Here is a 21,748-nt window from a genome sequence, read left to right as displayed (position 1 = left end):
TCCCTAGGTTAATTAGAGTTTAACTGGAAAACTAAAACATAGTTTAATTGAGAGAAGAAAACAGAGAAACTTGAGGGATACATCGCCACATCGTGACATGGTGTTCTTGTTGTCGGAATGAAAGTCTTCTTCTTGTCGTGACGTTGGCTACTCGTCAGGACGAGGAGTCTTCCCTCGTTGCGACATCACTCACTGTTTTGGTCGAAATGCGAGGCATATTTTCATACGTTCGTTGCCGCTTGAAGTTCACTAGCTAAACTTTTTTTTAATTAAAAAAAATTCCCAATGGCTTAAATTAAAAAATTCAAATAGTTTAGTGACTTAAACGAAAACTTTTGAAAAGTTCAATAACCATTTTGTAACTTTCTAAAGTTGAGTAACCAAAACATGAAGTTACTAATAGTTTAATGACTTTGGGTATAGTTTACCCTAAATTTTTTTAAGTTAATTTGTATTTAGACCATTTTAGCTTAGAGTCATTTTTAAATCTGTATTAATTTTAGATTTATCAATGGAGTTTTTCAATCAAATCATTTAGCATTTTGAACTTAAGATGAGTTATTTCTAAGTTCAAAACATTCCTAAAATTCCTTGCTTAAAGTTTAAATTATTGATGTTTTATAATCATATCAATATAAGTCAAATTTAAGGTAATCGGGTTGGATTTTGAGAGCTATCCAAGGACTCATTATTCGTTCATCTAATTGAATGCCAAAAATACATACCCAATTAACAGAGCTTGGAATGAGCATGCAATGCTGTGTAATGTGTATACACAATAAATATTAAAAAATAAAATTGAGAATTAAGAGAAATACTGGGCCTTATTATTGTATTGAGAAAAAAAGAAACACTAGAAGTTCAACATGTACAGAAGGGTGAAAGAATTTCAATGGATGGGTGTCACCAAATGGACTATATGGCAACATATTACAAACTGAAGGGCTGAATTGAAACTGAAACTAAAGGGATGTATAATTATTTTACAATAAAAAAAAAACCATTCAAACATGATTACAATCTCAGAGTCCTCGTCACCAAAACAATCAAGCAAGAATTGTGCAACCATTTAAGACATGTAGTCGTGTGTATCATCGGGGTTTCCAGTTCGTGGAGATGCACCTTGGTCTGTCCCTGTTGTTCTCTTACTCATGTTAGCTCGCTGCACTAGTCGAACCAATGCTTCAACCACTTCTGACATAGGTGGCCGAAACTCGGGCTCCGGCTGCACCAATTAACCAAGTAAAAGGATCGGTTTAGCGTATATGAGAACACAAAAAGAACACAAGTGATCTTTCATTTTTCAGCCAAGAATTACCTGGACACAAAGAGCGATCACATCGGCAAAACGTGAGAGAGATTTAACGGGGTAAAGCCCTTTAAGTGCCGGATCAACCATCTTGGATAGAGCATCGATATCGTGGAGTTGAGGTGTTGCCCATCGAACCAAAGATTGCTCCAGTCTAGGCCTTGTGCTGTAAAAAACACTCAGCATGGTAGTTAGAATTGTGGTCAGATGCAATACCCTATTCTTCATAGATCATTCCTCACCTGTCAAATGGCTTACGTCCAGTGAGAAGTTCCAACATAACCACTCCAAAACCGTAAACATCACTCTTAAGAGAGTACTGTCCAGACATAGTAACCTCAGGTGCACTGTATCCAGACCCCACATCGTCACGATTTAGTACCTGCATACCAGAATGAGATGGGTTCAGTTTATGCGCAAGCAACCATTGAAACCCTTACGCACTTGAGCAAACATCATATGTCATACAAAGAACCATATTATTCATAGACCATGAAACACCCTAAGTTTAGTTCATGTTACCGTATATAATGAACTCTTTTGCGAGGAAGAATACAATGCCATTTTACGATTTTCTAACCGATGCTTCCTTTGCGGTAAAAAATTGTTAAGAATAGGATATAAACATACAAAGTCCGAGATGGTAATAACCAGCACATCCTTTGACAAATGCTAGTCCGAGATGGACAACATAGTTTCGTAAAGCTAGTGGGAAACTCAATAACTAACATAAAATGGAATCATATTAGTTCTTGTAGGAACAGTGACTTCTAGAATGTACAAAATTTACCTCATCTGCATTTGGAATAAACGTCGCCAAGCCCGAGTCTGAAAGGTGAGGGTTGAGTTCAGCATCAAGTAAGATGTTAGCTGACTTGATATTTTTATGAACAACAGATGGCGAGCAAACTTCATGGAGGTACCTGGGGGAAAAATCATCCTTTCATGAATTCCGAGTAGCCATTGCCCCATTTGCAAGGGATAATAATCACTGTGGGAACAAAAGTCTAACTTCCTACTTGAATTTTACTCAATACATGGTACATATCAGATTTTAACCGGCAATTCCTCAAGTTAATTTGGAGTTATAACCAATTGGACATCACCAGGTACGCCAACTTTTTTAACCTCATCAGTGATGATCTAAAATGAGACAATAAAAAATAGATCGTTACCCATCATTGAAGTTTCAACTTACTCTAATGCACGTGCAGTCCCGAGAGCAATTTTGACTCGGGTGTTCCAAATCAATGGCTTGCTGTACTCATCTGATATATGTAGGAAATCGTAAAGTGAGCCATTTTTGTGGAACTCGTAGACAAGCAGGTGTTGTCCATGCTCTGAACAATAGCCAACCAACTCGGTTACATTTGTGTGATGCAACTGGGATATATTTGAAACCATCTCCATGAAATTGTCAGACATGTTACTGGGAAGAGCCGATGAGTCTATTTTCTTCACCGCAAGAACCTATGGCAGTACAAACACAAGATACCTGCTAGGTAAGCACTGAGTATAACATTTCTAAAAAAAATTAAGGCAAGTAGAAGACGAACTATGGGCAAAAAATTTAATTGCGATAAAGGCAGATATCTCATGTGCCTCACATAAAGGTCACAGCTAAAAAAGTCTCACGTACAAGATTAAACATGTGGATCGCGGATGAAAAGAGTATTTCTCAAGTTAGAGCATGTTAAAAACTATAGATTACGTTCTCTTTGTTTTGACATGCCTTTGGATTTTATAGGCTGGAATATTCTACCTTGCCATCAGCAAATTGAGCTCGATAAACACGTCCAAATGACCCTTCACCGAGAAGATTTTCAACACTGAAACTGCCAGTAGCTATCTGGAGGTCTGCTATCGAATATGATGTAACATTTGTAGGAGCCGGTACAGCTTTCTTAACAACAACAGGCTTTTTAGAAAACTCTTCATCATCGAATGATTTGTGACGGTCAATAGGAGGGGGTCGAAGGCTTATTGAAATGGGTGTATCAAGTGCCTGGCTATCAAATGAAGAGGAGGACTTGACTGATTTTATTTCTGCAATACAATTTTAAGCATAAGAAGAGAAACAAATAATGAGATCAAGAGGATTAAACATGTGTTCAAAGCCGAAAGATTTAAAGAAAAAAGTTAACATAAACTATGATGAAAAGTAAACTAAATTTGTACAATTTATGCACAGTCAAAAGCGGCCTAGAAATTGTAAAAGTCACATGGTTCAATAGGCATCAAGCAGCATTTGATAGCATTTTGACATGATGAAATCAAACATTTTGTGAACATAATATAGTCCTAGTCTTAGTCCATCCTCCCCCTCCCCACACGGCAAAAAACATGACAAGAAAAGGCATCAACGTCTCCTATTGGCTAAGATTTGGTTTCAGTTATAAAAGCCTTTATCAAAGCAAAAAGCTCGAATCCACGTGAGAATTCACAAAAATGAGAGATGAAGAAATGCCCACCAAATTCTGGGGCCAAGAGAATTTTTTACATTATCAGCATTTCAACTATCTCGAGCATACACTCAGCATATCTCATGCTTCAAATGGAGTCTAAAGATAAATTCTAAAATGAAATTCCTATATATTCTTCAGAAATTTAATAACTACAAGAACAAGGTTATATCTGTTTGTAGCTAAAAGTTAAAGGACACACAATCTCTTCATTAAGAAATACAGCAAAGATAGATTTATGGTGACATGCAACTAGGCCACCATGCAGAATTGCAGATAGACTGCAAGTGGTACCTTGCACTTCATTAGAAGCAAGAGGAGCAAGGGGTTGATTGTCGAGCTTTTCGATATCCGAGGATGACCTCCTGGATCTTCTCTTCACCAAAAAGAACGCTACTATAGCCCCAATAATAAGGATTGATATCACTATTCCAGCTATGGCTCCACCTCCAATTCCTGAGCCGCTACTCCCACCACCAGAACCACTATCTGATGCAGAACCATTGCTGCCAGATTTGTGCTTTCTGTTTCTAGTGGCAGGAGGAGTACCAGGTGGAGGTGGAGGTGCAGGCCCTGAGTTCCATGAATTACCATCCTTCCTGTCATAAAAGATTATTCAGATTGAAATCACAAAGAATTTTCTTACCATATAGAAACCTCAACACTTGATAAGGCAGTCAAATGCTTACTTCAAATTGATACTTTTCAGTTGATCAGGTACCCAGCCAGTAAAATGGTTGTTCGAAACATCTCTGCAAGACATAAATACAACTATCAAAAAGTGAAGTATTATAGGGTCCATTGCATTATAAGAAAAATATATATAACGTCTAGCATTTTTGAAATGATATACTGGTTACGCACAGAGTATCGAGGGGAAGATTTGCAAGGACATCAATAGTGCCTGAAAACTGGTTGTTTTGCAAGTACCTATAAGAAGGGTAAATAATACATATGAGGAAAATTCATCATATAAAAGTGTTCTATGAAAGATGTCTCCTCTAATACTTACATAGAGCTTATACTGGTAAGATTCTTAAAACTCTCGGGCAGACCACCGTTCAGAGAATTGAAAGAGAGATCCCTGAAGCAAGGAATAAAGATAAATTCAACTAGCTCTTTCAGTTAAATTAGCTTAAACACAGGCAAAATATATATTATCTGCTTCGTGGTTGGTAGGAAGAACATCTTACAGTGTGGAGAGGGAAGAAAGTGGTCCAAACATGTCGTTCAGCGCATTCTGCAACTGATTATGAGCAAGATTTCTGAATTTCCAGAAATGGGAAAGCAGAAAGACAATGTGTTAAGAGTTTAAATGTCTACGGACCTCATGACAAGAAACAAATAATTGGAATATTACTTACAGGTACTGAAGAGAAGGCATCTGACTGATGGCAAAAGGGACGCTGCCAGTAAATTGATTATACTCGAGATTTCTGCATGGAAATGAACATTATATTAAATCTAAATCAACTTTAAAAAAAGAAAGGTAGTAATAGGAAAGGCAACAAATGCGCAAATGAAATATACAATCGCTGCAAGTTCGGAAGAGTAAAATATGGTATATCTCCTGCAAAATTGTTGTGGCTCAAGTCCCTGCATGTTTTGTCAAATATCAGTATGAATCAAATAAACATAGAACAAATGAACACATAATTAAAGATTAAAGGTTTCTTACAATTCTTTCAATGATGTCAAACTTTGAAAGCTGTAACCCACCGACCCGGAAAGTCCAAGATTTGACAGTTTACTGATAAAAAGGACAATATAAGAACCTACTATAGTTGATATCAGCAAGATATAGGCTAAGATGTCTCGAAGGAAAAACAGGGAAAACAGAATATCACATTTCAGTGACGCGTTTGTTCGAGCAAGTAACACCTTTCCAGGACTGCCCACATGGATCACCATTGCTAGCAGTCCAACCTGTTAGCTGCTGTGGTGAATTTAAGCTGGTATACATAACCCCTAGAGCAGAAGCTGCACATCGAACATCCCACGTGCAGAAAATAAGTGAGAAAACAACATTTGTCCGGAGAGGAAAGACCTTTTCGAAACTAAAATATGTTACTGTCCTAAGAAGACACTTAATGAGGGGAAAAAATGAAAAGGAGGTAAATATGTGAATCAAACCCAATCCTCAATGTTGCTCTTCCAACATTTTGAAACATTGGTTTTGGAAGTAGCAGGATAAAATATCATTACCAATTGGAATAGACCATTAAAAGAAACAGATTTTATTGACATCTATCAGCAAAAGCCTTGCCCTCAACAGGTTGCATTGGATCCAGTCAGCAGCAATTAAGAGAAGAGCTAAAAAGACTGTAAATTTGTCCAGAAACTCGTGTACTAGCAAGTTATGATTTAAACTAACAACTAAAAATAAACCCAAACTTTCCTCATCCTTAGTTAATCTCCATAATCTAAAAGAACTCACCTTTGAGAAGCAAGGTCAAAACTTTATAAACAACACCAACAAAGTTAAAATGGCATTGTAATTAAACAAGTCCACTTGAAGCCACAAGCAGCTCAAAACAGATAAAACATATCAGAAAAGCAAAGGTAACCAAAAAAAGTAAAACCAAAGATCACAGATTTGGCAAACGGTAAAAAAAAGAAGAAGCAAGCAACTGCAAAATCTATGAATCTAAAACATAATAAAGCAGAAAAGTAAAACAAAGTAACACTAACCATCTGCTTGATCTGTTTCGCCATTGACACATCTTGGCTTAAACCCCAGAATGCAGACTGTAAACAGCACCAAAATCAAAGCCTTTTTCCACTTCTTCACCATCTTTGCCCAAACTGGTCTCTCCCCAGAAACCAAAAGAAAGAAAAAATGGCTTTGGCCTTTGGTCTTTAACACCCTTTTTTCCTTATTCGTCTTTCTTTATAATTTTTTTTTTTTTTTAGTTTCTGTTAGAGATTTTATACTTATTTAGCCATAAGTCCATACCATAACCAAGCAAAAGCTGGCAGGCACGATTTGCCAGAAGAATCCAAAGCCACACATATGCTTTATATTTACCATTGCCTATGTCTACATCATTATCATTAACATCGATATTAATATATATATACACACAGTGACTACAAAGCATCACAAATTCCATACTTTGTAATTTGGGTTTTTGTTTTTATTCTTTTTTACGTTACTGAAACTGTTAAAAAATTGAAAAAAAGTTAAACAGATGTTTATGCCCTTGGTAGGTGGTCCTTTTCCTTGAAACACTGTTTTTGCAACAACAACAAAAAAAAGTATGATTACATGCTTTAGACTTATTACATCTAATAATTCTAAAATATTGATATAATATTATTTTTACCCAATGATAAAATACCAGGTGTACTGATGTAACTTTCACACGGTATTTATTTTTGTGATGATGATTATACAGCTTTTAAGAGTAGTAGTTGGCATCAAATATATGGCCCATGGTATATTTTATATGGACAAAAAAATAGAATAAAGACATGATATATTGCATTGCTTTAAAGATTGAATGACTCATAAAATAATAATTGGAATATTTCATTTTATACCCTCCCATTTTCAAGTTCCACCAATTATTTATCTCTAGAAAATTTTATGGTTGTTTTCCCACCTCCGTTCATGTTGTAATTATTTTTGTTTCATGTTATTAAATTAATTCGAATTTTATTCAAATTTTAATCATACAAAATATTATGCAATTAAAGATTACAATAATTTATTGTGTAATTAAACACTTATACAAAACATTAATTAATTGTACAAATAATTATAAATCTCATAATTATATAACATTAAAGTTTACCAAAAATTCATCCTAAACAACTTTCTTGGAACTTTTTAAAGTTATTATAAAATTTATTAAGAAAATTTTTTAAAAAATGATTGTCAAAAAAAGCCTAAATTTAATGTTAGCTCAAATTTGTGATTAGTCCCAACCATTTTCAGTTGCCTAATTTACGTAAATGCTTGAAGAAACCCTTTAATTTGGTGTGTGTGTGACATAAAAGCTTGCATTAATGTCGTAATTATGTCACATGAGTTTTAATTGGGTATTTAATGGTGGGGGCTCTGGCCTCTGAAGGTTCTCAATTATCATTAACATCATTAAAAAGTCGATCGTATGCCTCTTCTTCTTGCTGTTGTTTTTTTTTTATGCCCAAAAACCCAAGTCATTTCCTCAAAGCTATTAACTACCCCCATTTCTAATTTTGTCATTTTAAAGTAATTATATTTTTTAAAAGTTAAAATTTTGAGTAAATTAATTTTCCGGTGGCTAGTTATTTATTTAGACTTGAGAGACTCAATTTCCTTTTATTTTATTTTATTTTATTTTTATTTGAATTAATGTTAGCTTTTTTAAGGGAATTGAATTAATGTTAGCTCATCCGTCACACCATTTTTATAATAGAATTTATATTATTATTTGAGGGTTTGATTGAGTTGAGATTGCTCGAGTCAATAAAATATTTTACTTTATAAATTGATATTTAATTTATAGAAATACATATGCATGATAAGACGTGAACCTGAAACATCATAATTTTAATATGTTAAATTTATCGTTTTAACAAAAGTCAGGTGTGGAGCTAGAAACTTTGGATCGTGAGGTGAATTTTTTTTAAAACTAAACCATTTATAAAAATTATATAAACTAATGCTTATTTTTTCTTCATGGTATTCCTCTACTTCACTAGTAATTTTCTTTCAAAAATTAAACATAACTTAAGTGTTTTTTGGTGTCACGAGAATGCAATATATCAAATTTTCAAATGCAATGTTCACAATAATCACACTAAAAACAACAAATTCTAAATGAAAATGTTAAATTTCTAATCAATCCTAATTTCTTCAAGGGTTTGTATTAATCAAACTTATTTTTTTTTGGTGAATTAATACATCAATTATATAAAAATAAAATAAAACTTATAAGTAATATATTTGGGGGTTAATTGACCACATGCCATTAACTAATGCCTTATTTAGGTTTTTGTTATACCTACAAATTACAAACTCATCCCACATGCCACCGGCCTCATAAGACAACACCTTGCGAGCCCACATTATAGGCTTTACGTCTTCATTATATATAGAACACTTACCACTTGTCCATCACATTTATCTGTTGCCTTAACATGACAATTGATACCTACGAGGAAAATGACATTAATAGGTTGGCTAAATTCTAGTGAATATGAGACTATTCCAAAAGGCAATACTTGGCGTCTCGAAAAGAATTGGCGATGCCCCTTTTTAAGACTCTTAGGAATGATCTCTCTCCCTCGACTTAGACTCCCCAAAAAATTTACCATTCCCTCCTAATTTAGATTACTCGCAATCAACTACAATTCCCTTGTCTTTTGAATGAACCGTGACAATCCTATCTTTGTATCAATAATTTTACATTACTCTTTTTATAAATATAATCGTTAGATAAATTTTCTCGAGTTATGCTATAATCCAATAAGTATTTAAACATCTAAATTTTAAAACCAAAAGATCATATAGAAAATTATTATATATTTTATAAGTAAAAATAAAAAAATAATTAATTTTATTTAGTATGTTATTTAAGAGACTAAATATTTTGCATTCTTTCTTCCTTGTTGAAATTTTGGTTTTACCAAGAACACGTTTATCATTAAAAGAATCTAAGAAACACGTTAAAATGTTGACTCAGTGGAAAAAGTCACCTTCAAAGGGTTGTTGAAAAAAAAATGGAATGATTTGCTTAAGCTTTCAAAATAACAAAAATAAATAAACTAGTTTCGGTGTTAAAATCAACAAACCTATAAACCAATGTCTTGTAATAAAAGCAAAATTGTCAGTTAATAAAACAATGGAAACTAATGTTGGACGAAATATAAGCAAATTCAAAAACATTAAACGTATAATAAATAAAAATATGATTATTATTAATTTATAATTATATAAAAATTAAGTGACTTTGGTTTTCAATGACAATGACAACTTTAAACCTTGTGTTGAGCATGAAAATAAGGAAAGGTATTTGTTATGTTATGAATGGATAATTAAATAATTAGTATAAAATTAAAATAAATAAAAAGGGGTAGGAAAAACGGGGTTGTCAGAAAAGGGACAGGCAGAGATGATGTTGCCTTCCATTTCTACGCCGTGTGGCATTTTATATTACTATTATAAAACCTTGTCTTTGAGTTTGAGATACCACTTGCTACCTCATTTCTGTATGTGTCGGTGATACTTTGATTTCTATTTAGTTTATTCTTCAATTAATGCTCTTCTATTTTTTCAAATATTTCTAAATAAATCATTCAAAGTATAATAAATATTTTTTATGGTGCTGAATTAAGCTTAAATTATTATTTTTTCATGAAATATTATTTCAATTATTTCAGTTTATATTTTATCAGATTGTCCAGGTAAAAATAACAGTGAAGTCTTATATTTAAGAGTGGATAGTGTTTCGGTCTTTTTATTGGAAAATAGACAAATTAGCTCTTATATATTTCAAAATATGCATTCGCTTTTCCGCTAAAATCTTATGTTAAATAATGACGTGGAGCATGACTATACTTTTCGTTCTATTTTGGTCATCCAACTATTAAAAATTTTTATTTAGTTATTAAATTTTTCGAAATTAAATATTTTACTCATGGTTTTTTACCGGTCTAGTAACAAAATTAGCCCTCTAATGTTTACACATTCTATCAATTTGATTCTAAATATAAAAAAATTCAACAAGTTTAGTCTTCAATGTTCACAAAATTTGTCATTTTAGTTCTAATTCTAAAAAATTTAATAAATTTATCTCTCAATGTTTACAAATTTTGTCAATTTACTCCTAACTCTAAAAATTTTAAAAATGATCATTTTTAGCCCTTTATAACCCATCAAAACAATTCTTTTTTTAAAAAAATTGATAGATTTTTTGTAAATGTTGAGGGCCATTTTCTTTTAGAATTAGAAGTAAAATGATAAATTTTGTAAACATTGAGGGCTAAATTTGTTAAATTTTGTATATTTAGGATCAAATTGATAGAATATGTATATATATATTAAAGGGATAATTTTATTATTAGACCAATAAAAAAGACCCATATCAACTCAAAATTATTGAAAATGTTGAGCCTCTTTTGGCCATCAATTTTTTTTTCAAATTGATTGTTTTAACAGGTTTGATAAAAGTATCGTTAAAAAAGTTAACGGGATGATATGAAATTTCATACGTGGAATATTTTTAATGAGATATAATTTATTACTTAGATAACCCAATAAAATATTTACATGCAGAAAATAATAGAATAAATAAATAAATCATGAAGTTAAAAAAAAACTCTTAATTTAAAGAAAATAAACGTAATTGTCTAAAAAATCTTTCAAAATGAATGCACACATTTAATATTTTCGGTTTGATTTATTAGTTATCTTTTTGAAACCTCTCATTAAACAAACGTATGCATTCATTTTTAAATCTTTTTTTAGATAATTACGTTTATTTTCTTTAAATTAAGAGTTATTTTTTTAATTTCATGTATGATCTATTTATTTTATTAATTTTCACATGTAATTATCTTATTGAGTTACATACGTAATAAATTACATCTCATTAAAAATATTCCACATCATCCACTTAATTTTTTTAACGATACTTTCATCAAATTTGTTAGAAAAAACAATTTGAATAAAGAACAAAAATTAATGGCCAAAAAATACTCAAAATACAATTAGAGCCATTTTGACAAAACATGTAAACGTTAATGGTCAAATTTGTCATTAAAAAAAAACCAAGCTTGTAGGTTCCATGCGTATGCAAATAGAAAGACGTAAAAATGAATCATGGGCTGCTTGGGCCCCTTTTATCGAAACAGTTTTAATGTTTAAGGCTCCATCCTTTGAAAGGGCCCAACAATTACTAAATCTTCAAGAAACAGCAAAGCTTAAGCTGCCATCCACTCGGCCCATACATTTCATCACTTTTAATAAAAGTAAGCGAACTCTTTTTAACTATTTTCTCAATCTTCTTCTTTTCGCCTAAGCTATGGTGTCAGTGTGTGTATGTGTATATCTTTCCTCAATTCTCCTCCTCCAATATAGGCTATTTTACCTAAATAGTCTAAAAAATATATTATATTTACAAAAATAATTCAGGTTTAAAAACAATCACCAAAATAACCTGAAATGATCAGTAAAATAGGGTTGTGGCCTGTCAATGGCCGGAACCAACTCTTATTTTGGACTCATGATTACCTGATAATTGTGTCGACTTAAAAAATAATAATTTTTTTGGTTCTGGCCTGTCAATGGTCAGAACTAGTGTATTTTTTTTAAAATTGTATAATACTGATATAAAAAAAAATTTGAGTGCTGGCCTGTCAATGGCCGGCACCCTTGTACACGGAATTTTTTTTTCGAGTTTTGGTCTATCAATGGCCGGCACCAGAACACAAAAAAGTAAAAAAAAAAATTCTTTTGGTGGTCGCCAGCCAATGGTTGGCACCACCTTTTTTGGGGGAATTTTTTTACTTTATTCGTGTCAATAGTTGGTATCAGTATTATACAATTTGATCAAATTTACCTGCTATTGACACGAAAAAAGTAAAAAAAAATCTCCAAAAAAGGTGGTGCCGGCCATTGGCAAGCCACCACCAATTTTTTTTTTTTACTTTTTTCGTATACTGATACCAGCTATTGACAAGAAAAAAGTACAAAAAAAATTCTTCAAAAAAGGTGGTGCCGGCCATTAGCAGGCCACCACCAAAAAATTTTTTTTTTTTACTTTTTTCGTGTTCTGGTGCCGGCCATTGACAGACCAAAACTTGAAATTTTTTTTCCGTGTACAGGGGTGCAGGCCATTGACAGGCCAGCACCCAAAGTTTCTTTTATTTTATTCTTTTTTGTATATCAGTATTATACAATTTAAAAAAAATATACTAGTTCCGACCATTGACAGACCAGAACCAAAAAAATCATTTTTTTTAAGTCTGACACAATTATCAGGTAATCATGGGTCCAAAATAAGAGTTGGTTACGGCCATTGACAGGCCACAACCCCATTTTACTGTTCATTTCAGGTTATTTTGGTGATTGTTTTTAAACCTGAGTTATTTTTGTAAATATAATATTTTTTAGACTATTTATGTAAAATAACCTCCAATATATATTTCCCTTTGCTTTTAGAAAATAAGTTTATTATACCCGTATCTTGCAAGTTGAAGTTGCATCGTATTGATCTTGTAAGATAATATTAGGAGCGAAGTCAAAAAAAATTTTAGGGTTGAAATCAATTGTTTATTTCTACGATAATAAAAATACAGTTTCACAATTTGAATAGCCTATATTTTTATACCTTTTAAACAAAATGTAATTTCACTATTACTAGTTTAAAATTTTATAAACTATAAAGAGACCTAAATGAAAAAAATTTCATTTTAGAGCCTAACTTCGCCACTAGATCATACTCTTGATTAAAAATGACATTGCCAACTAAAGATATTTATAGAGTCAACACTTTGCGAACCCTCAACCTCATTAGCCCATGACATGACGAGCACACGCACCATGAAAATTGTACCTTTAACATTAACATAATACTTGTCACTAGTATACCACATTTATCCATTATCATATCATATATGTGAGGAATTGTCACCAATTAATAGGCTGGGCTCTAGGGGAAGAGTGGAAGAAAGGGTACAGATAGCGACTTTAGCCTCTAGCATGATAAATTTATCCCTTTAGTCTCTTTAAATTTTATGAAACTACAAATAAATATAACAATAAAATTATATCTAGCCCCACAAACAATGTTTAAAAATAAAATTTTAAATTTATATTAAAATTTAATATAAAATAAAATAATTATTTGGATTTTTTTATTTTTTCCTTAATTCATTGGATGCGAATTCTAAATTGACTAACAATTAATGTGCATGCTAATTGTTTTGGTACACAATTTAAAAACAAAAATAAAATAATCAAGTAATAATTTTAATTTTTTTCTAAGCTGAGTTATTATGATATAAACGTGGTGCACAAATATCAACATATTTTTTTTCTAAATTTAATTGAGATAATAAACTCTAAAACATATTAAATCAAATTATATATGACACAAATATAATATTAAAAGATTAACTAAAATGCAACCAAAATATAAAAAACAATAAAAATGAAAGGATTTCATCTTTACTCCAAAGAAAAAGCCACGTGTAAGATTCTCAAAAATATAAAATAAAATTAATATTTATACTTGGTATTATATTTTAGATAAACTACAAAAGTAATTATTAAACTATTGTTTTCGTTTTATTTTGATTATTAAATTTTCTTCTCTTCTTTTTTTTTAATTTATTCATTAATCTCTTCAAAATTAAATATTTCGATCATTCTATCATTAGTTGCAGTTAGATAAGTGACAATAAGTTGATGTCAACTTTTTTATTAGTCTAATAATAAATTTAACCCTCAAATATTTACATATTCTATCAATTTAATCTTAAATATAAAATATTTAACAAATCCAGTTATTAATATTTACAAAATTTTTATGAATCACCCCATTTGATGAAAGTTCAAACCGTATTACTTTTTCACTATGAAAAGAATGGTGATATTTCCATAAATAAAGTAGTAAAGGGGACATCGTTGTGACATGAGGCGACATCTATTGAACAAAAAAATTCCCAGCCCACGTGATTACATGAGAAGTGCTACTGCTATAAGTATGCGCAATTTTGTTTCTATTTATTTTATTCATAGGGAGGAAAAATAATAATATCCCAGAATACAGTGAGTTACGCTTTTCTTTCTTAAATTGTGGTCGATAAATGCTAAATGTTGCTCATGAATTAGCCTAATATAACTTATATCCATTAATTAAAAGTTAAACCATAATCTCAACAAATTTTTATTTCTACTTTTTCTAATCCAAACAACTTTCAGTTTTGTTTTGTTTTGTTTTTTTTGTTAAGCATTTCCGATACAAACGATGAAGCTCTTTCTCGCATTTACATCCACAATCACGTTTCAATAAAAATTTAGGAATTTTTTGTGAGGTTAAAAATATTATTCGCGGTAAAAATAGTTACTATAACAATGGAATTAAATTTTATAATAGTGAGATTAAAATAAGAGATAAAATATGTTATTGAATTCCATTGAAGTTGTAAGGGTGAGATTATGATATTAGAAAATGACAATTAAGAAAATTATATTTCATATTAAATAATAAAATATATATTAAACTTTATTTATGTTAAAATAATAATTTTATTAATAAAATAATTACATTTTTATTTTTTATTGTTAATATATCCATTATTTTATTTGTAATTAATTCATCTAAAATTTATATAATTATTAAAATATTATAAAACTCAAATTATATATTTATATTAAAAATTAAATATATTAATAATAATTAATTATGATAATAAATTTATATATTTATTACATCATCGTATAAAATAATAAAATTTATAATTTATTTATTTTCTATTATTTTAAATTCACATTTATTATGTAATATATGTGTTTTATAACCATTGTACACTGGCGGATTTATGGGGCTGGCACTTGGCAGGGGCCCGACCCCTCAAAATGAAACTTTTGTCATTTTAGCACTTTAAATTTTTAAAAATTTTAAATTAGAATTACACTTTAATTCTCCTTAAAATAATAAAAAATTAATTTAATATTTTAAAAATTATAAAAATATGAAAAATTTAATTTCTGACTCCCCTAAATATTTTTCCTAGCTTTGCCCCTGCCAACTATTTCCCATTGTAGTTGCTTCATCTTTACTAGTGCTCCATGCTCCGATCCAAAACTTGACTTCCAACGCATTCATCGGCCAAAATTAATGTCACCCAAACGGCTGACTGTGGTGCTATTGCACCGAAACCCATAATAAACGTCTTTCACCGGAGGCAATCGGACATTTAAAGGAAATTTAGACTCTTTAATTATAAATTTTATAATAAAAAAAACCAACCTTGGATAATCACATTGATAATACAATAAAAGGAAAAAAATATGATATCAATCCCCATAGTAGTATAGCCCGAATTGCAGCTCGGTTCTATTACTAAAAAAATGGACAAAATGATCCTTTTATCTTAGCTCAATGTATGAAATAATTCATCGGTTAAAATTGTATGATCAAAAGTTTATTTTAGTACTAAATATTTTAAAAATTAAAAATAGTTGAAAAGCTCAAAAAATTATAAATAAAAACGATAATTTCAGAAATCCGAATACATGATTTGAGAAATAACAACTAATATTATATGGGAGTTACGGCATATTGATAGATAAAAGTGGAAATATAACTGAGCATCTAAACTTGTTCATCAACACAAAACAAGTTAGAGAAACAGAAAAGTTGAGTATTGCAGCGCATCAATGTCCCACTTTAAATGTATAATGACTCTTCATAAAACCATGCTCCAATTTTAGAAAATACGCGCTAATGAAAGTCTAATTATTAAAATAATATTTTTTTAAAAATAAAGATTTATGAATTTTTAAATATATTAGTATAATTTTATTTTCATGTTTGATAGTACAAATTATAATTACACATACATAATTTATATTTTTGAAAACAATATTAATTACTATAAAAAATTCTTTGCATCATAAAAATATTTTTTAAACAAGTAAAAAAAAGTAAAATCAAATCATCATATGTTTTATGTTAGTCTATAAAAGTAGTTGATAATACGATTATTGACAAAAACAACTGAAAAAATATCATACACAATTTTGTCTCATTGTTCTACTCCCTCTTTAATATTTAACATATGTTCATTATCATTATCTATCGGGCTTTGACCGAGTTCATCATCATCATCATCATCATCATCTAAATTTGAATATGCATCATTAAGATTATCAAGATCATCTTCTTCCATGTGTTTTTAGAAGTATGAACCATCTCAATTCCACCTATTATTGAAATTATCAAATATGCAATATACTAGTACAATCCAACCCTATTTTTTTATGTTATACTAAAGTGATGTTGTTAATATGATAAATTTTTTTATAGAACAACAAATGTCTTTTCAACCATATTTGGAAGTCTTGTTTGTCTCAAATTAAAGAGCTCGCAAACTATATACCGTGCTTCTGTCTGGCACCATTCTCTTAAATAATGTCATACCCCACAATATGGTGTAAGAAATTTTTTTGTAATTTGCATAATTAGTATCGACCTTATAATATTTGGGCTCACAATCCAAATAGTCTGTAGTTTTAATAACTTATATAAACTTAATTTGGAAAAAAGGCTTATGATAGATTATATCATTTTTTTATAACACGTAAATTAAGTAAAAAAATACAGAATTTATAGTATCTAACATTTATAAATTGTCCCATAACTCTCATAACACTTTTTATAAATAATATAATTTTTACAATAATTTTAGAAAGTTATTTTTTTATAAATAAGTTATGATAAAAAATATAATATTTTTTACTTATTTTTATAATATATAGCATGAACACATAAATAAGTTATGTCAATACTTTTTTGATTATAAATTTTTATAAATAAATATATTATAATATTTTTATAACATGTAAATTGTTTTTTATAACAATATTTTTTACTATAATTTTAGAATTTTTTTAAAGACTTAAATAATATAATTTTTTTTATAAAAAGTACACAAATGGTTTTTATAATATAAATTTTTTGTTATAACCATCTTAAAAACTCATATGCGTTCATACTTATAATATAATTTTTATAACTCATATAAAAATAAATTTTTAAAATTGACTTGGGATTAATTATTTGTGTAATTATTCCAAATTATCACTCTCCCCTTAAGAATTGAAATGTGCAATTAGGTGCTTCAATTACACCCAATTCGATGAGACCCACCAATTACGATGACTACCTAAATATGTCATCATTGTGTAATTACAGACAATTACGCCTAAATTCAATCACTAGATAACTTTCCAAATACTACCTAATAAAAATTCTAGCCCATGACAATAAAAAAAAATTGAAATCAAGGACTGAACACCTCAACTATATAAATTCCTAAAGATAAATCTCAAAATTATATATGAATTTTCATTTAATACGTGATGTTATACATGGAATTTGATTATATATGCAATTTTATACATGAAATTTTGATTTGATTCAATTTTCACAAACCAGCGACACCATTAACGATATAGTAACATTTTACGTTTACATATTCATACACAAATAATTATCCTAATCCAATGTAAAAAATACATTTACGTATTTATTTCTTTAATTGTATGCAATTAAACATGTACAATTGAATAAAAATTAATATTTTATGTATACATTTGAACCACAATTATAGTTTCACACGTATAATTACACAAAATCAAAATTTATGTGTAAAATTATACATTGTATCAAAATTAAGTATATGCATTTATATTTATCCCTTAATCCACAAGATGAATTTTAAATTTATTTATTTCATAATTTTTAGAAAAATTTAATTTTAAAATTTGAAAAATATTTTGCATTTCTAAAATGTATTAGAAATTTTTTAATTGAAAAATTCAAAAACTTTTATAAGTTTATTTTATTTTGTTATTGAAGAGAATTTTCATAATTTTATTAATTTTTTTAATGGAAATTTATTTTTATTTATAAAATTGAAATTATTTCCTAATGTGATATATAAGATATGCAATAAAAAACTAATGGTAAATTTACTTAAAGAAAGAGTAAAGGAGAAATTAAATAAAGTTTGTTAGTATGTCATATATAATGCCAAAATAAGTATTAAAAGACACTTTTTGACTGTTCATTTAACTTATAAAAGTTAATTTGCTATTTTTTCATTAGAAGATCAAAATGCAATCCAAGTTACAGTTCAGGGAATGATATGGAACTTTTACCTCTTGTAAAGCGATGATATTTCTAGTCCATATATGAATTTGGAGTTTTCCATTTGCATGATCCTGACCAAAAACTTAGCCCATTGTAAAGACAGCTGCCCTCAATTAATACATTTTCAATTAATGTTAACTAGTGTTTCTTTTTTCTTTTTTTTTTCTTTTTTAAAAAGAAGAGAAAAAGTCACATTAGTCCTAAGCAGAAGTCTCCTGAAAACTGAAACGAGACACTTAGAGAAAAACCAAGTTGATGGTAATGGCAAGTAGCACTGGAATCCAGGGTGATGATTTTAGGTACCTGATTGTGAGACCAGACAAGGGTGGGATTTGGGACGTGTTGAAGTACTCATTGCGGGGTGATATAGAGTGTGGGTCGAAGTTCCTGGAAAGCTCAGACCAGGGTGTGGTGGGTGGCGAAGCGGCTGACCACCGTTGGATCATTTTGGTGTCTATCGTAGCACGCAGGATCATTCATTTTCTCGGCAAACCCATGGAGTTAACTGGCTATGGGGTTGACTTCTTTCTCAATCTTCTTTCTCAGAACGGCTCGCTTTTTGGCTTATTTTACAATCTTTTCCGTGGTAATTAATCCCCTCTCCCTTTCTCTTTCAGAATGAGACACACGTGCAGTGTCAGTAATTGTGTTCATATTTTGTAAGTAGATTGATGCATGTAAAAAATAACATGTTTCTTTTAGTAACTAAGGTCCACTGCTGCATTTTTGTTTGAAACAAGAAAAACCCATCATTTTGAATAACATGTTGGTTGAGAATAGTGATGCAATCTCAAATTACAGTAGATTCTTGCCTTGATGACATTTATGGCTACTAAGATGACCGTGAGATGCAGGAGACATAGTTATACCAAAGAGAGGCACTGAGACGTTTATTAGTACTATTGGACACTTAGATGAGAGAATGGACCTTTACCAGGCCAAAAACTTAGTGGGAGATTTGCATAATTCTACTCCAGGGGAGGGAATAAAAAATGTTGAATTGGATGACCGAGCTACAATGGACCTGTGTGTGATGGCATCCAAGCTAGCATATGAAAATGCCGAAGTTGTTAGGAATGTTGTGGTTCATCATTGGAAGGTATAAGCTCCTCTATTGCTCTTCTCTGACCTCGCTTGATTTCGTTTATGTTGTTCTGGTGATTGTTGATTCAATTATGAGTTCTACCAACTTTGGAAAGCAACTAATGACTTTGAAATCGGCATGCCTGCAACGTATGCAGATGCACTTCATGGACTTCTACGATTGCTGGGATGGTAAGAGACACATTCTGAATGTAACTTGTGTGACCTGATTTTACTTCAAGGTGGTACTTGTTTGTTTTAAGGTCCATTTTTGTTCAATGGTGCATTAATTCCCTTTGTGATTGGCAATCATTTCATAGATTACCAAAAGAAGAAATCAACTCAAGTTTTTCTGTTATGTGACAAGCCGAAGGATGCAACTCTAATATTGATCAGTTTTCGTGGCACGGAGCCTTTTGATGTTGATGATTGAAGTACTGATTTTGACTACTCTTGGTATGAAATTCCGAATTTAGGAAAGCTTCATATGGGATTTCTAGAGGCATTAGGTGTGGGTAATAGAGAAGATACGACTTCTTTTCATTATCATCTTCAGAAGTAGGGGTGTGCATAATTCGGGTAAAACCGAAAAAATTCGGTTAACCGACCGAATTCGGTTAATCGGTCGGTTAACCGAATTTTTTCGGTCGGGGGTCGGTTAATTTTTTTATGATTTTTCGGTTAACGGTTAATTCGGTTCGAAACCGGTTGGTTAACCGAAAATTTTCGGTTAACCGAAAAAATTAATAAATAAAATTATCCAACCCAACCCAAACTCAATTACCCAACCCAATAAAACTAAAACTAAAGTTTACCCAATTACCCAATCCAATAAAACTAAAACTAAAAGACAACCCAATTTACTAAAGTCTAAAACCCAATTTACTTTAATAATTTATAAATTTTTTAAATTTTAAAAATAAAAAATAAAAAAATTCGGGTATTTTTCGGTAATTCGGTTAATTCGGTTAATTCGGGTAATTCGGGTAATTCGGGTAATTTTTAACCAAAAATAAAAAATACATAATTTTCGGTTAATTCGGTTAACCGACCTTATTAACCGAAAAAATTTCGGTTCGGTTAAATTTTTTAAAAAAAATCGGTTCGGTTAACGGTTAAAATTTTTGGAAGGTCGGTTAATTCGGTTATAGTAATTTCGGGTCGGTTAACCGAATGAACACCCCTATTCAGAAGAGGAGCACAAAACACTGCTATCCAGAAGCTGCAGAAGTAGAGTCCTCAAATGAGGGTCCCCACTCCGAATGATCTGCTGGTATTGATAAAAAGGGCATCCCCCCAGAAATGGTGGAAATGTCTGCATACTATGTGGTGAGAGAAAAGCTCAAGACCTTGCTTGAAGAGCACAAGAATGCAAAATATATTGTCACTGGCCATAGCTTAGGGGGGCTCTAGCGATTTTGTTTCCTATAGTACTCGTGCTGCATGATGAGACAAATCTACTTCAAAAGTTGCTGGGGGTATACACATTTGGACAGCCAAGGGTTGGGAACAAGCAGCTTGGGAGGTTCATGGAAGCTCATTTAAATCACCCAGTCCCCAAGTACTTCAGAGTGGTTTACTGCAATGACCTGGTGCCGAGGTTGCCTTATGATGATAAAACCTTTTTGTATAAGCATTTTGGTGTTTGCCTTTATTACAACAGCTGTTTTATCGAGCAGGTAAAAAATGAATTTAGCATTAAACCTAGACAATTCTTCATGTTCTTCATCATATTGAGTTGATTTTCTTCTTTTATTCGTTCTCATTTTTAAAGAAAATGGATGAGGAGCCAAATAAGAATTACTTTGGGATAACACACATGATCCCAGAACATCTCATTGCGATTTGGGAGTTGATAAGAAGCTTGACAATGGGATACACTCATGGGCCCGAGTACAAAGAAGGATGGTTCTCCATATTTCTTAGGGTACTTGGATTGTCAATGCCTGGTATAGCAGCACATTGCTCGGTAAATTATGTCAACTCTGTGAGACTCGAAAAGTCGTGATATGTCCTCCCAC

The 21,748-nt window shown here is 30.8% G+C and overlaps 1 protein-coding gene and 1 pseudogene across 1 annotated transcript; one reads left to right on the top strand and one right to left on the bottom strand.

The window, feature by feature from the left end:
* Positions 1-805: 805 nt before the first annotated feature.
* Positions 806-6,813, bottom strand: LOC107913827 (protein STRUBBELIG-RECEPTOR FAMILY 6). Its single transcript, XM_016842472.1, has 16 exons — positions 6,463-6,813; positions 5,619-5,751; positions 5,450-5,521; positions 5,302-5,367; positions 5,136-5,207; positions 4,965-5,036; positions 4,784-4,855; positions 4,636-4,701; positions 4,461-4,523; positions 4,066-4,370; positions 3,072-3,355; positions 2,508-2,779; positions 2,100-2,232; positions 1,552-1,691; positions 1,319-1,475; positions 806-1,225 (listed from the first exon to the last, which is right to left on the bottom strand). The coding sequence occupies exons 1-16, from the start codon at positions 6,563-6,565 to the stop codon at positions 1,070-1,072; spliced, it is 2,166 nt and encodes a 721-aa protein (XP_016697961.1). The 5' UTR covers positions 6,566-6,813; the 3' UTR covers positions 806-1,069.
* An 11,742-nt stretch (positions 6,814-18,555) lies between these two features.
* Positions 18,556-21,735, top strand: LOC107913826 (triacylglycerol lipase OBL1-like; annotated as a pseudogene).
* The last annotated feature ends 13 nt before the right edge of the window (positions 21,736-21,748 follow it).

This window comes from Gossypium hirsutum, chromosome D10, assembly GCF_007990345.1.
Source record: "Gossypium hirsutum isolate 1008001.06 chromosome D10, Gossypium_hirsutum_v2.1, whole genome shotgun sequence".
NCBI classification, from domain to species: Eukaryota; Viridiplantae; Streptophyta; class Magnoliopsida; order Malvales; family Malvaceae; genus Gossypium; species Gossypium hirsutum.
The sequence above is the reverse complement of the archived record's forward strand: the minus strand, read 5'-3'. Positions and strand labels throughout refer to the sequence as shown.

What these genes read in the sequence shown, in the direction of transcription:
- LOC107913827 (XM_016842472.1), bottom strand. Translation starts at nt 6,565, where the DNA reads ATGGTGAAGAAGTGGAAAAAGGCTTTGATTTTGGTGCTGTTTACAGTC. An exon ending in TTGACATCATTGAAAGAATT is followed by an intron (nt 5,368 to 5,449) that starts GTAAGAAACCTT and finishes CAAAACATGCAG; the next exon opens with GGACTTGAGCCACAACAATT. An exon ending in CTTCCGAACTTGCAGCGATT is followed by an intron (nt 5,208 to 5,301) that starts GTATATTTCATT and finishes ATTTCCATGCAG; the next exon opens with AAATCTCGAGTATAATCAAT.